Genomic DNA, 16,993 nt, shown 5'->3' on the forward strand with positions numbered 1-16,993 from the left:
ATTATTCATTTGAGCACTCAGCATATTGAGAGTGTCCATTTCTATCATACCTGCATGACGTTTTGTATTACCTCTCTCATTGGCCCATTGGTAGTTATTTGCTGCCATTTCTTCTATCAAATTATGAGCCTCTTGGGGTGATTTACCCATTAAAGCTCCACCTGCGGCTGCATCAATCATAGTTTTAGTAGAGAAAGATAAACCATTATAAAAGGTTTGTATAATCAGCCATTCGGGTAGTCCATGGTGTGGACATTTCCGTAACAAATCTCTAAACCTTTCCCATGCTTCATATAATGATTCTCCTTCCATTTGACTAAAACCAGTGATATCCATTCTTAGCTTAGCAGTCTTACCGGGTGAAAAATACTTATTCAAAAATGCTCTTGATAGTTCATCCCATCCAGTGAAAGTATTAGGAGCATGAGAGTGTAGCCAAAGTTTGGCCTTATCTCTCAATGAAAATGGGAACAACCTTAGTCTTATAGCATCATCACTAACTCCATTCATTTTAATTGTATCACAAATTTCCAAGAATGTAGCTAAGTGTGTATTAGGATCTTCTACTGCATTACCTCCAAATTGAGATTGTTGAACCATTTGGATAAGTGATGGTTTAATCTCAAAATTGTTAGCATTTACCGTAGGCCTTACTATGCTTGTTTGAGATCCTTGTGTTCCCGGTAGAGTATAATCTCGTAGAACTCGCCTATTTGGGTCATTTTCCGCCATTTCTTCTTCAAATGGTAGTTCTATCAAAATGTCCTCTATCGGTTGCCAAATCTCTTGTTCTTCTTGCTGTAGTGGATGCCTCCTTTGTCTACGTAGTGTCCTCTCAATTTCTGGATCGAATGGTGTAACTTCCCGTGACGCCCGGTGCATACACTACAAACAGAAATAAGAGATATTATGCAACTTCAATTGTCAAAAACTGATTACAATATTAGATTAAATGTAATCAGCTCAACTAATAAAAATAAATCTGTCTAAATTAATAAAGTTGATTAGGCTCTAATATTGCTGCTCCCCGGCAACGGCGCCAAAAACTTGACTGAATTTTTGTATCAATGCAAGTTTAATTCCGAATTTACACCCGTTGGACTGCAAGTATACAGGTCGCAATTGTAGTACAAGATGTGTATCGGATCGATCCCACGAGGAGCAATTAAAACAATTATTAGATACTAATTTACTCTATTATTTAGACTTACAATTAATTTGAGCAGAAACTTCAGATTTTAATTCAACTACAAAAATTCTTAACTAGATAAATGCAATTTCTCAGGGGGAATAGAATTCACTAAATATTAAGATCTAGGGATGTAGATTCCACTTATGATTCAAAAGATCTAAAATGAATTAATTCAACACTTGTTACTGCTCTTGTTTAACCAAGGATTCATTTCCAGAAATACCAAAATCACATTCTCATGATGATAATGGGTTAAAACAGATTAGTTTTTCCTAATCTCTTGGTAAATACTAAATCTGTTCTTATTTACACATGAAATGCAGATTTCATCCACTTGAATGTATTTCTATTCTCATGAATATACAACTCAAGTTCTACTTGTGTTATTCCATTATTTTTACCATTTCTCAATGAGTAAAAATAACTATAAACCTGCCATTGGTGATCAAGCAACAACAAGTAATCCAACATACACAAGTAGATAAGTTAATACAAGACATAACAAGCATAAATCACAATCACTTCATATCATTTGGCCATAAGCTTCATCTACTCCCTAGATAAAGGAAATTAGCTACTCATGAATGATGAAACACTCATAACTTCATTAATGTAAATCATCAGGAATTACAAATACAAACAGAGTAAAGAAAGTCTTAGCCAAGATATGGTAAAGCCTTCCAAAAATCTCCTTTGTCTTGAGCTAAGATGATTACAAGATGAAACCTCAATTGCCCCTTGCAAGTACCTAGCTAGAGAGACTATGTTTTTCTGTAAGAAGCTAAGCTACGAATGGATGTCAGACCTCTACCCATATCTCTGCATAAAAAACACTCAAAGGCTTATTTTTTCAAGTCAAATTCTATCCTTTGATTCCCAAATCTCCACTTTGTTAGCATAGTCAAAAACCAATATTTTTGACTTGAAAATAAGCCACTTTTCTTGCCCTTTTGTCTTCTGAAGCATGTGCACCGAATTCCCTTGCATCTTATAGCTGGAAAGTGGTATGAACACAAGAGAATTGGCTGAGTCAAATTGCAGAATTTCGGCTATAAAATGCGCCTACACAAAACGCGGTTACAAGTCACGTTTTGTGTACTCGCGTATTCACTTTGGCTTTACTTTATCTGTGATTTTATCCATCATAAAGGCCGAACTAGCTTTTGTGCAAAACACAAAAGTTGTAGCCCTTTGAGTTAGCTTTCCAATTCTTCAAGAATCATCCAAATCGGAGCTTTGTAGCCTGAGATATGATCGAAAGACTATCACCTGTTCAAACCTCTGTTTTAACTTCCGACCACAGAATGCAGCTTCTGTATTCCAACGTTTTGCCCATGAAGATGGCAGAAATGGATTTCGATGTCTTCATACGAATTGTAGGTCTCTTTCTTAGCTTTAAAATGGTATAAAGATCACCTCAATCCGATAAGTGTAACTCCAGATATGGTCAAAATACTGAAGAGTGTCAAAACTGACTTGTATTGCATTTCCTCACTTGAACGTTTTTCACTTCATTCTTCTTGTTGCCACTTGAATTTATCACCAAATCTCTATTTTTTTACCTCATTTGACATCCTTTGGTGATTGAATCATCATTCCTGCATAAAAATGAAGTTTTTACCATTAAAATCACTAGAAATGCAATATTATCCACTTTTACCAAAAATATATAATTTTACCAAAAACCTCTTTATTTTAATTATAAAACTAAATAATCAACTCAAAATTAACTAATAAAATGCACTTAAAAATACGTAAAATAAACTCTTATCAATATATTTTGAAATATGTATATTTTTAATATATTTTTACTTTATTGTATTTAGAAAATACAAGCGTATCCATTGGGTACCCAAATCCAAGAGAGTCTGGATTTGGATTTATTTTGTCAGACCCATAAGGGTCTGGGTCTAATTAAATTTAAGGAATGTGGATTTGGATCAAAGAGATCCAACCCAAACCCTACCCATTGACATGCATGTCTAGCCACCACTGTATGATGAACGGACTTAGCGAAGTTTGCACTCAAGATTGGATACTAGATTTATATATATATATATATATATATAGATTGCAATTCCGGAATCCAAAATGCCCACAATGCTGCCAAATGAGCCCCAAATAAGAAGTTGAATCTTTTTCACAGCTCAATAGATAGTTTGATAAGTTAGTGATTTTTTGCCCTCCCTTAAATTCTTGTAGTACCCATAAAATTTTGATATAACTTCAAATGTGTACCTTGCAGTTTTCTTATGAAAGATGTAAAAGAATTGCGTGGTCCTCTAAGTTAGTTCATGAAGTAAAATTCTAAAAGGATATGTTGGCCACAAAGTTCTATTTGAAGTAAACTAAAAAAAATCTTTTTATTTCAATTACCAAGTACCAATCATATCATTCACTTCCTTTGGTCCCCAGTCCCTAATTTCCCTTCCCTCCTCTGGTCCCCAGTCCCTAATTTCCCTTCCCTCCTCTGGTCCCCCATTTTCCCCCCACAACCGAGAGGTACTCTTCCTTCTACAACCAAGCTAGCTACTCTTCCACTTGATCACTTCATCCGATTCAGAGATCGCACTAGAATCAGTTGATCTTTTGGGTCCGCCACTGATCATTGCAACTCTTTTCTAAACTTTTCACCAACTTTTGGTGATCATCAAAATCAGGTTCTAAACAATTACTTATTATTATTATTTTGAATTTGTTTGCAAATATATTTCTAGAGCATGAGGCTACTACTATTTTAAAAAATTTGAAACTGATTAGTTAATGTAATAACTAATAAATGGATTATTTGATAAATATTTTAACTTGTGAAATGGTGCTTTTATCGATTTATAATTTATTTTTTATTTGCCTTGATTAGTTTCTTATATTGGAGTTAATGTAATGATGAATAGAGGGCCATTCGACATATATTTGCTTGTTGTTACAGCTATCATATAAAGGGATTTTTCAGTTATGAATATAGTAAGAATGGGTTACGAAATAGAATGGGAGACATTTGAATGAACGATTATTTAGTTGCTTACATTAAAAATTATATATTTTGTAAAGTACAAAATGAAAAGGTTGTAAACTGTTATCGAAATATGAAAACTCGTTATGAGTAATTGTAAATGGTTTAGTTTGCTTTTTGAAATAAAATAATTATTACATTAATAATTTTGAGTTTGTCTTTTTATGTTTTTCATGGAATACATGCATCTTTTGTACTTCTTGGTGAATATTTTTTTTTAAAAAAACTTGAAAAAGAGTAGGTAAAAAATTTTAGTGTTGCTTTTGCCCCCACTAAGAATTTTTTCTGGCTTTGCCACTGATTAGACTTCATAAATAGTTCAGGGACTAAATAAAAAAAAATCAAGGACCTCCGTGAGATTTTAAAAGATGCAAATTTCTCAAATATGAATATGATTTCAATTTCTAGACGATATCAAGGATAAAGTTCCATAAACATTTAATTAGAAGATGTTAAAGCCATTTTACTTGCAAATAGATTTTAAATGAAGGAGAGAAGATGTTAAAACCATAAAAGAACATATTTTGTTGTATTAATATCAAATGTGTTGATCGCAAGGCCAGGCTCTGGTCAAGAAGGCCAATCCAGCCACAGGCACAAGCAAAACTTACACTTTTACAGTACATTATAAAAAGCTAGACTGCTTCACTTTCTCAAGTGAGCTCTTATTTTCTGTAAGAATTGTGCAACTATTTTGCACATATTTTAAATACTGTATGGAACTTCATGCATTTTCTCCTACAAACAGGCTTTCGGCTCAACTAGACCGGATGAAGATCCGCCCGCATTGACACATGAAGCCGTAGCTGGTCGATCTTTGTAGGAAAGATTGACATCTTCTAGAATTATACGGCTGCATGGATACTTTTTACTGCAGCCAAAATTTACAGCAACTTCAGTTGCTGATGTTCCATGTACATCTTGGTATGTCACATCACTAATCCTCACACCTGAGGCCTGCCAAAAAATTAATGTACACATTTATCAGCTCCCATTTTCTGATCTTTTTTATAAATAAATGTTTTTGCAAAACATAAATAATAATAATAATAATAATAACCCTTTTGATCATACCTGACCAGGACATTTGGCCCTATTTGGGCAGTAATTTTGGTCGATAATGATGGGGTTTTTGACATTAACCATTACTGCATGCTGAAACAGAACTCCAGTAACAAATCCATTGCTAGGCATTGCCCATGTTTTTATCCTCAGACCATTTTGTGTGCCCGAAAGTGTAACTGATTTAACTGTCACATTTTTAACTCCTGGTTCTTGCAAATTACTTCCCAAACTGCCAATACTGAAACAAGCACAAAATCAATGTATTGACTAAATAAACAAAATTACAGCAACTGCAAAGAACTTTAATTTAATGGACTCTTAATAAGTTTCCGATTTTGATACCTTATTCCATGGCCAGGACCACAGTTGATATTCTCAATCCACATGTTGGAACTTCCAGGGCCTAATGAGATGCAATCATCACCAGTGCCAATGTGAGAGTTAGTAATTGTAACACCTGAAGATGATTGCACATGAATTCCATCAGTGTTTGGGCTGTTTTCTGGAGCTGAAATCTTTACTCCCTCTAGCCTAGTGTTTTGGCAGCCGTCAAGGTTGATATGGAAAAATTGACTGTTTAACGAACTTAATCCACTGACCAAGACTTTGTTTGAATTGTAGAATCCCAGTGACTATAGCAGCATAAAAAAGAAGAAACAAATTAAGGGAAATGATTAGTCATACATTCTAATTCAACTGAACGGGGAATAAAATTTCAAGGTACATGCTCATAGCGCATTGTGGTCTTTCGTGGTTCCAATATAAAAACAATACGAAACTAGTTTTGTGCGGGATTATTTTGCTTGACAAATACTACAGCAGAATTAAAGAAATGTGTTTAGTCTTGGTTATAGGTCAAGCGTTCAAGCTCTTACACCTGCAATCAAATTTTGAAGGTGATTTTAGTATTGTACCCCTTTAAAGTAGTTTAAATGTTGCCGATTCTTGTAAGGGAAAAAAAAAAAAAAAAAAAAAAAAGCAGTGGAGACTATACAACCTACCCTTGCTCCTTTAGGGCAATTCTTGCCGGAGTTTTTGCATGCCCAGAGACCAGTCCCTTGGCCATCAAGGGTTCCACCGTATATTGAAAGTCCATTAGCTCTTTCAAACGCGAGCCACTTACCAGTATGTCCAAGGACATTATAATCAGATGGAGCAACAATGGTTCCATCAATGCGAATGGTTATAGCATTATTCTTGCAATTTTGGCCCGAAAATGATGCTCCTCCAACCAAAAATCTTCCTCGTGGAACATAAATTGTTGCAGGCTCAACTGAGGCACAAGCTGCAGCCCATGCACTCAGAAAAGATTTCGTGGAATCACTTCTTCCGTCAGATTTCGCCCCGTAACTCTGCACATTGTACGTTACACTCTCAGCTGATGGCAAGAGGAAGAAAAAGAAGAGAAATGGGACAGCAAGAAATCTCATTTTGCTGTTTATTTTCTTATCAGGGGTGGCTACTAGAATCTGTAAAGGCTAAGATTTTGCTGTAATAATCTGAGGGATGAGGAACTTGAAAAGCAATGGGTGATATTTATAGGCTTGGCGTGAATTTAGGGATCGAGCAAGTCACTTTTTTCAACTTCAATTTCTTGTGTTAGTCAATGTCAGAAATGGCAGTTCAACTTTAACTAACAAAAACTGTATGAACAAACGTGAAGGACAAGAAGAAGAAGACGGAAGAGAATTATCGGCTAAAGTTCTTATGACATGAGAAGCAGTTATACATACATGGAAAGATGGAAGACTCGTTCTGATTACAAAAATGGAAGAAATATTCTGTGATCACACTGTTCGCTTTCCATTAATTGGGTAGCTAAAATTTCGTAATTTGGAAGCAAACATTCCTGTAAATTTCCATTAATTGCTCTTCTCTAGCATTCCAACTCGTAATTTCTTGAGGATAGAGTAGCATAGATCAATGTAGGCTATATCCTCCTGAGGAAGAAGGCTTTATTTGTCTCTCTTCCTTTTAAAACATTGTTTTTGAGTAGTTTAGAAATAAACGTAATGAATTGAGCTAATCAGTGAAAAACTAAACTACTTGCTCATCAAAAGGTTTTTTATGAATTGCTTAATAGTTTTCTTTTTCTTTTATGAGCAATGTTTTGTTAAACTTGAGCTCATCTTGACTGTAATGTTTATCAATTGAATCCAAACGCAAAAATATTTTTATTATAACTTGAACTTACTAGTAATTAGTTCGAATATTTTCATTTATATACGCTATTTACTCACTAATAATTATTTGGATTACGTACTGTCGATCATACCCTTGTTGGAAGTAATAAATAATGTGAAGTTAATTGGAATTGGTGTTACATATGTTCTCTTTTAATTGATCATCTTTACATTGTATTGCCCTGCTTAATTGGAATTGGTATGTAACTTTAATTAATTCTTTTGTCTTGAGATATACATATATCTATATCTATATCTATATAAATTTGAGTAGGGGTTTTCAATGACAAATCTTCATACATCTTCTGATTCCCAATTCCATTTTTCTAGCATTTCATATTTAATTTATTCCATAAAATTCAGCATGTGCAAGTTTGAAAGACACCACTAGGTTTCTGTCATATAAGAATTCCATTTAATTTATTCCAGTTTTTCTAGCATTACAGTCAAATAAGAAATTTCATTCCAATTAAGACTCCTCCCTCTACACACCTTCCTACTCCAATTAAGACTCCTCCAATTAAGAATTTCACTCGAATTAAAACTCCTACAAAACCATAATAAGAGATAACAACATAGCATCCTACTGTTCATTCTTTCAACCAAATTACCCCATATGTTCATTCATTATTTTCGTTAACAAAAATAGGAATTTATTTCCAACTTCCTTGTCGTATCAATCTTAGCCCTCAATTTAATTTCACCATAGAACAAGCCTGTCTACAAGCATTTCTACAACGCCTAAATTTTAAACTCACAAGATTGCAAAGGAAGAAACATTTGCTTAAAAAAAAAAAAAGTACACCACAACGATCCTACATAACAATTCGAAAAGTTTCAGCAACTTTGCCTTGATGAAAGAGAAATCTCACATCAAATACGATGGATAAAATTCCAACTACACCAATTCAAATGTCTCATGCATCAAATTAGAAATTTCGGTGCTGTTTATTCTTTAAATATTGACATTTTCATTGTAATTTCAAATATTAATGATTTTCCCAATACTATATTATTATTTGTATTTTCATTGTGATTGCAATAGGAATAATCGTTTAAAACATCCTTCACATTTTACAAAATGACTTTTTTTGTCTCTCACTTTTAAAATATAATTTTACGTCCTTACAAATTCACATTGGTTAAATTTGGTCCCTATCTTGGTTTTCTACTAGTTTTTTGGACGGAATCCACTACGTGCATTACACGTGATCATTTTTTAGGGGCAAAATTATCAAATCATATTTCACAGAATCTGATTTATGGTCCCTTATATTTCATAGAATGAATATTTTCGTTCCAACATTTTACAAAATGAATTTTTTTCATCTTCTACTGATCATGTGTGCAAATAGATTTTTTTTTAGAACCCAAGTATATGTCTATTTGATTTCACATGAATAATATGAGTAGCATGTAATATATCTCTATTTGATTTCATTTACAACTACAATTAGTTTGTTTAGGTGAAACCAGATAAAAATATATTACACACTATTCGTACTATTCAGACGAAATCAAATAAAAATAAACATATTGATTTTCAAAAACAAGAAAAAACTATTCATACATATGATCAATAAGGGATGAAAAAATTCATTTTGTAACAATCAAATAGACATGCATATTGATTTTCAAATATAAGAAAAAACTATTCGTACATATGATCAATAAAGGATGAAAAATTCATTTTATGAAATTTGAGTGACAAAAAAATTTATTTCGTAAAATGTGAGGGATGTAAAAATTTATTTTGTGAAATGTGAGGGACTATAAATCGATTTATGTGAAATGTGATTTGACAATTTTGGCCCTAAAAAATGATTAGGTGCAAGGTACGTGGTAGATTCCGACAAAAACTAGTCAAGGACCAAATTTGACTAATGCAAATTTCTAAGGGACGTAAAATTACACTTTTAAAAGTAAAAAGCAAAAAAAAATTATTTTACAAAATGTGAGTGACATTTTGAATGATTTTCCATTCAAAAATTATTCATGTCCCTACAAAAGAATGCGCTATTGTACTGGTGGACTAGTACAGCGGGTTTGGATGGCAAAAATTTCTAACTCAGGAGGCTAAATAGGCAATTAAATTTGTTTTGGTGCAGTGGTATATTCTTTAAAAAAATTGGCTTCTGATTTCACTTGCTCTTTGCACAATTGGCAGATTGAAATGTTGAAATATGCTATGATTGTTGAAGAATCTTGGGGGTTTGGAACTTTGGATGGCAAAAATTTCTAACTCAGGAGGCTAAATAGGCAATTAAATTTGTTTTGGTGCAGTGGTATATTCTTTAAAAAAAATTGGGTTCTGATTTCACTTGCTCCTTGCACAATTGGCAGATTGAAATGTTGAAATATGCTATGATTGTTGAAGAATCTTGGGGGGAGGGCGTTTGTCATTTAATCTAAGTTGTTCAAAATTAAGATATCGATAATAACATTGACTTCTCAATTTGCATAGATGAATTATGGGAGGGGCTAAATCCACACCCTTTCATATTAAATCCCCACTTCATGTACTCCTTAGATAACAATGCCTTCATCTATATAGTTCCAATTAACATATATTGACAAAGTAAAAGAGAACGGAAAAATGTTTCCATTTAGAAGAGAATATTTTCAAACATTTCACAAGCACTTTAAAATATTAATTTTTAATTTAAAGTAGCAAAATTTAAAAAGAGGGTGTAGATTTAGTGTGGATAGATGTGGATTTAGCCCCTCCCATGAATTATTAATGCAGTTCAAATACCATATAATTTCTATGCTATTTTATCTTTCATGCTTATTATTATGTTTGCTTTTCAATTGTTTATTAAGTAGACCCATTGGAACATTGACCAACGTAATTACTTGCTGTCCAATGACTGTTGCGTGGCCAGGCGAACAATATTTGTGCGAACACCTGAGGCGCACGCAAATTAATTTGATTGAGTCTCTTGCCGTGCTATAACCTAAGTACCAAAATTTCTATTCAAATATACCCCATTATACTTCCTCCAACCCTTTTTTACTACATATATCAAGTTAGCCTACATACGAAAAAATTGTTATCAAGGAAGAGCAAATAATTTAAGTGTTTTATTGAAATTTCTGAGTCTAATATTTTGTTTACTAATATGTGGGTTTTAATTTTGGCTCAATGCTGAATTTTTGTTGCAATTATTGTGTTTAATTCATATGAAAAATTTTGGGTTCCACCCCAATTTTAATTCTGTCAAGATTTCAAGTGAAATTTTGTTGATTATATAAAGTTATGGCGTTATGATGCACTGAAGAAAATTATGAGATTTTAAAAATTGCAACAATAGTTGCTCAATATTTTCATATTTTTCCACCATTTTGACCCTAATAGTCTTAATTTTTGTGCTTTTTTTAGGTGACTAAGGGTGTAAAATGCCTATTAAAATACTTTAGGGTGTAAAGTATAACTAGTGTGATAGTTTGTAGGGGTTTTCTACTTTTAACCCTATACTTTATGTGTATAGTTATATTCACTTATGAGTTGGACCTTAATCAAGCACGAGTCTAGCATGATTTAAATTCGGTTCACATTTAATTCGACCCTAATATTTAGATTCAAATTTTGCCCAATCTAATTAAAGTTTAGACTCAGCATGCTTTTTCTCTTGTAGAATGGGCCGGGCTCAGACTAGCCCGCCACTGATAGCCCTACGTTTAACTGCAGTAAATAATTAAATTGTTCAGGCACTTATGCGTAAGAAGCCAGATTAAGCCAAGTATTAAGTCTAAAGTGATGGGAAACTTGATAATGAGGTAAAATCCAAAGTTATTGGCAAAATTGATAATGGGGTAAAGGCCAAAGTGAATGTAATGTATAATTGTGATGAAATAATCCATTTCCACCTTTGCCCTATAAGCATGTGTTGCACAGGCGTATATCAAGTACAAATGTGATGAAAATAATTGTTTTACAAAATATTAGAAGTTTTATATGATTGCTTAGAGGAAAACCATTTTCTTGAATCCATACAAGGCTCCAACACAAAAGGAAACCATATACCTCTTCTGGCTGCCATCACCTCCATTCTGCAAAACCAATTTGTATAATTTCTTTGTTAAGAAAAAAAAGATTCGGGAAGAGGGAAAAAAAACTGTACAATAGTTTTGGAAAAATATGAGTGCTTGTGGCTAGATGCTGGACATGTGCAATTTCGTTTAAAAATTACTTCGTGCACAATCAGAATTTTGTTTCAATTTGGAATCTTGGTACTGAAGGATTAGGTGGGACAGTCAAATTTTTTTTATATAGAAAAGATCATTTCATTTAAACAATGACAGAAAATACAACAAACAAACATGACATAGACAGATATAGATTTGAAATCAATAGATATAACAGATCTAAGAAAATAATACAATTAAAGATAACATTGATGATCTTATATATCTTTCATCTGGATGAATCACTATAATCCAATAAATCAGTGTATGTCTGCTAACAATCAGATCTGATTAAAACTAGTTCAAGTCCAAAGCGAAATTTAGATATAATAATAGTGGAGAAATTATAGATGTGAGAAACTAGATTTTAGATCCACAAAATTTAAAATTTTACAAAGATAAAAAGCTAAAAAACTCTCACAAGAAAAAATTCAGAAAAAAATAAAACTCTCACTAAAACAATTTAGAAGAGAAAAAACTCTCACTAGGAGATCCTAAGAGGGAAGAATCTCTCATTAGGAAATCTTTGGAGAAAATTTATTCAAATAAGAGAAACTAAAAACTATAAAGAATACTTTTTCCTATGGGGAAATACCAGATTTGATTTCTCTCCTCTGGAAGAGATGAAGAAGATCTTGACTCGTAGAGTTCTAGAGAGAAGGGAGAGAATGGAAGACTAGATTCTGCACAAGTGGTTTTCACTTTTGGTGGGATAGGGAAATGAATTATAGGATCTTGTTAGCCTTGGACCTTTTTTTTTTTTTTTTTTTCCTTTTGTCAATTGTTACTCATCTATTCTAAATTTACTCCTACTCATACTCTAATATATTCTAGATGAAGGGTCCAACTGGACCTAGAGGGGAATGAACGGGGATTGAACCACCATCGGATCAAATAAGTGCACTACGCATACGTATGGATTTATAAGAAGCTACTTAAAGTGACAAGTGACGGGAAGTAAGATTTGAACCATTGACCTCTCATCCCACCAAGTCTTAAAGATTTTGGTGGTGGCTAACTGCCCAAATAGTTGTTGGTTGATAGGCCTGGACATGTTGATTTGGTCTATTTTATTATTCAATTGGGATAAAGTTCTGGTACATTGATTTTGACCACAAAGTGCCTAAATTAAATAAATGAAAATAGGTATTCTACAGTCTGTAGTAAGAAAACAATAGCAGGTGCATTGCATCCTGGGGTGAGAAAACAAGAGACGAAATCGGGGAAGCCGCATTTACGTCCATTAGTTGCTTAAGGTTGATAAGTCTAACTGTAACATCCTCATGTCCCTTTTCTGGCTGCCATCACCTCCATTATGCAAGTCCAATTTGCATCATTTCTTTGTGAAAAAAAAAAAATGCACGCATTGGTTATGGGTTCTAGCTCCAAACAACTAAGCAAAGTTCTCAATTAGTGAGGAACCCCATCAAGTGTCCTCAATTCAATCAACTTCAGAATTGAGTGGAATCAACGTGTTTTTTTGCAAAACTTAAGGGACTAAAGTGATTTATTAGCCAAACATTAGGTACTTAGAAGGTAATGTTCCGTTCCCTAACCAAACATAAATTTGGAGTTTGAAGAATGATACGTGTAGATGCATCTATAACGTGGTGAATATGTAATAGTTCATTTGGTTACTCAAAATTGACACTACTAATTACAGAAGGAAATTAAGTAGTCAGATGCTGAATTTCTTAGAAATTGTTTTTCATTTGCTGAATTTTCCCCTTAATTGGTAGCTTTTACATAAAGCTTTCTACTTACAGAAATTGCCCCCCAAGATGGTTCTTTAGGAGTTTGACAAAGTTTGTACCCCAAAAAGTAAAGAAGTTGACTAAGAATATGAAAGCTTTCTCAATATGAAACCATCATACAGTGTATGTGAAGCTTCCTTATTGTTTGGCAAATCATTTGAGGGTTCTGATGCATCCAAATGGCGGAAATTGGTTCGCTAATTTGGGTGAAATGTTTACCAGCCAGGGGAAGCCATGTGAACTCATTCTTAATTTCTAATACTCTTGTTTGCTAAAGAATATCCGTATTGGATAGCATGTGTTACTTTGCTATCCAACTTAAGCTTCAGCTCATAAATAGAAAATGTAATAAAAATGTGTCTAAGGATTATGCTGCAAGGGCTTGTACTCAAGTTTACCTTGATTCAATCTATAGAATTTTTTTTTTGTCTTAGCTTTCCTTAGTCAGTACTATTCTTACCTCAAAAATAGTGTATTAGATCGCCCTGTAAATGGATTCTTAAAATACATTCGACTGTGACCTTATTTGGTCAATCTGACAGCTTTACCAGGCAGGTTCATGAACTTATTGACGTGCATATGATGAAAAAGGTTTGTGAAAAATTGGCCTTTCAACCAAAGTCAGGAGTTCTATGTAGCAAATACAGCCTCTCAACCGCCGTTAGCTAAAGTATTGCTCCACCAATTACGAGAATTAAAATGTAAATCGGGGCGGCAAAATTGCACGTGAGATGATTGAATCTGAATGCAGTTAGTTTCTTGCAAGCCAAAAATTAGTACTCTAATAGATATGAACATGTGAAGCATTACTTTGGCAACCTACGTAAGTTGATCTCTTTACACATGATCGATGCCAAAAAGTCAATTCTCCTTCAAACATTGTCCAAATCAGCCTTTGATGCGGGGTTAAAATCAGCCTTTGAAACATTATCCAAATCAGCCAAAAAGTCAATTCTCCTTGTCTCAATCTGTATCTCTGCCTTAGCCGTTCATCCATGCGTACTCCGTCCACATTTTTGTTTTTATCAATATATGAGAATACTCTCGTTTTGATGAATTCTTATTGTTAGGGAGAAAAATCTCGAGAGAATTATCAAAAATCTGAATATATAAGTTAGGAACCCAATTCTGATCCAAAATCTTAAACTATTAGGTCTCGAATCATCACTTACATATTAACTGCTCTTTCTTTATCTCTCGAACTAATGTGGGATATAATTATTTACTCATAAATCTAACAAATCTCCCATTTCATGAGTAACCCCTCACATTAAATCTAAGTTTACAATATCTTCTCCTAACCCACTTTAATATTCAATGCAAGCCTATCTTATTACCTAAGATCACCTTTTCTTAGAATCATGGACCCACTCTTTTTCAATATCCAAACTGGAATTCGGATCCTTTGCTAACTCTTGGCTTCTTGGTCGAACGTCAACCGGACCCCTTTGCCCAACCCATAGCGCACCCGATCCAACACTAGTCAAACTTCTTGATACTTTGGTCTACCATCAAGGAGAAAAATTTTACTGGTCCAACTTCGAGAAGAATCCACTTGCCCATGAGTAACCCAAACTCACAACCTGAACCTCTGATACCACTTGTTAGGTAGAAAAATCTCGAAAGAGCCTATCAAAGAGTCCAAAATGTAAGTTAGGAACCAAATTCTGATCTAAAAGTTTAAACTATTAGATCATGAACCCTTACTTACATATTAACCGCTCTTTTTCCATCTCTCGAACTAATGTGGGACATAATCTTTTACTCATAAACTTAACACTTATGGGTTGGAATTTGTTTAGTCTTTTCAATATTGCTCTTGTTATCATTTGGTCATAACATTGTTGGCTAGATTTTGTTTGTCAATATTGTCTCTTTGTTTATTTGACTGATATTGCCTTATATATCAACTTATTATAGTAATTATAGTGTATATTTTGCTTCTTGGGAATAGATTTTATGCTAACAAAAAAAAAGGCTTTTGATATGGGGTTCAAGCATGACAGGTGTTGGGTTTGTGCAATAATAAAATCCTACTCAAGAAAATGTATAATTGAGTACAGTGGTGAGTAGGGTTGTCTCCACAGGGATTAGGGAATCTGTTCCTTCCAAGCAAGAATTAAACGGGGGGTTTGGAAACTTAAAATAAGGATCAATCTTTTATACACTGACAGTGTATATACTTTCACCATTGGATGCATGATACATAATTCGAATTTGAATTTGAAACCCAAATTTTACATATGTATCGTGCATCCAACCATAATAGTATATGCACTGTCAGTGTATATAAAATTTGCTCTTAAAATAAATTATCAACTTAAGTGAAAGAAATCAAACTAAAGAAAATTAGAATTAAATCAATAATAAGCAAGCTCTAGCCAAGGAGAAAACTTCAGAAGTGGTTCACACAACTGCTTATTGATGCAATAATTATTTTATTTATTCATTAATAAATAAGTTATAATTCTCAAACAAATGATGACAATCAACGTTTTCTTACTATGTCGATAGTTAAGATACGATCATTAATTATTTCTCTAATCAAGAAATAACCATAGGTACGACCGTAAGATTTAATTTTTCAATTCCCTTAAAAACTAGAAATGCCCTATTCTAATCAATAAACATGTTACTAGGGTTTATATAGATTAGATCTTATGCCTTCCTCACACAAACCCAATCATACTAGTTACCACTAATTTAAGACAATTAAGCAATTACGGATTTAACTATCTTAACTGGTAGAAAATGTTCTTAGCTAGGTTGAACTAGATATCAAACCCTTGATATTCAAACAGCAAAACAAATATAAGAAATTAAATTAGAAAATATACGAATATTAAAATCAATTCGATTTCACAGTTGTAATTGAACCAATTCATCAGTTATCCCCTGAGTAGAAGAAGAAGTAAATTAGTTGCTCCTCATTGAGAACAATTCACGCAAACCCACTGATGAAAATTACACAAAGTCGTTCTTCAATAATCGAGGAAAAGAAAAGAGTTCGCTGTTCATTTGTTCGTAGAGAGATAGACGTCCTCTTTTTTTGGTTACCTACCACTACTCGGAAAGAGTTCGCTGTTCATTCTTCTAGGAAAAAGGTACATTTTGTTGTTCAGCATTGTGTTCCTTGTCTCTCAATCTATTATATTTCTGCCTTAGCTGCTCATCACGATGTGCTCTATCCATATTTTCTGATAACTTACATTTTGTTGCTCGGGAATAAATTTTAACTTAACCAAAAAAAAATCAGCCTTTGATGCAGGGTTCAAGCAATTAATAGCTTTGATTTACCCGTAATTAAAGATGTTGGATTGGAAAGAGTGACCTTCATGAGCCAAAAATAAACAAAGAGAAGGTGAAAATGAATCTAATAAACTTTTGAACCATTTTTTTAAAAAAAATCTTTAAAAACATAGGGATAACTTTAATATTTCCATAGTAACACACTTTTATATCATATATTCCCTTTAAAACCTATTTAGTTCACATAAGTCTTTTCAACCTTTTCTTCTTTTTTTTTTTTGCCCCTCTACTTCCAATAATAATACTCTATTTTTTTCAATTACTCTTATACCTGAATAAATAGCTATAG

The 16,993-nt window shown here is 33.2% G+C and overlaps 1 protein-coding gene and 1 non-coding gene across 2 annotated transcripts; one reads left to right on the top strand and one right to left on the bottom strand.

The window, feature by feature from the left end:
* The first annotated feature begins 238 nt into the window (after positions 1-238).
* Positions 239-345, top strand: LOC113738308 (small nucleolar RNA R71). The gene has a single exon (XR_003460094.2). It is a non-coding gene; the product is annotated as a small nucleolar RNA R71 (small nucleolar RNA).
* A 4,361-nt stretch (positions 346-4,706) lies between these two features.
* Positions 4,707-6,778, bottom strand: LOC113736469 (polygalacturonase-like). Its single transcript, XM_027263474.2, has 4 exons — positions 6,272-6,778; positions 5,613-5,902; positions 5,280-5,508; positions 4,707-5,162 (listed from the first exon to the last, which is right to left on the bottom strand). The coding sequence occupies exons 1-4, from the start codon at positions 6,698-6,700 to the stop codon at positions 4,944-4,946; spliced, it is 1,167 nt and encodes a 388-aa protein (XP_027119275.1). The 5' UTR covers positions 6,701-6,778; the 3' UTR covers positions 4,707-4,943.
* Between the last annotated feature and the right edge of the window lie 10,215 nt (positions 6,779-16,993).

This window comes from Coffea arabica, chromosome 3e, assembly GCF_036785885.1.
Source record: "Coffea arabica cultivar ET-39 chromosome 3e, Coffea Arabica ET-39 HiFi, whole genome shotgun sequence".
NCBI classification, from domain to species: Eukaryota; Viridiplantae; Streptophyta; class Magnoliopsida; order Gentianales; family Rubiaceae; genus Coffea; species Coffea arabica.

Excerpts from the sequence above, each read along its gene's own strand:
- LOC113736469 (XM_027263474.2), bottom strand. The coding sequence starts at position 6,700 with ATGAGATTTCTTGCTGTCCCATTTCTCTTCTTTTTCTTCCTCTTGCCA. Across the intron at positions 5,903-6,271 it reads ATTGCCCTAAAGGAGCAAGG|TCACTGGGATTCTACAATTC; the intron begins GTAGGTTGTATA and ends ATGCTGCTATAG. Across the intron at positions 5,163-5,279 it reads GGGCCAAATGTCCTGGTCAG|GCCTCAGGTGTGAGGATTAG; the intron begins GTATGATCAAAA and ends ATTTTTTGGCAG.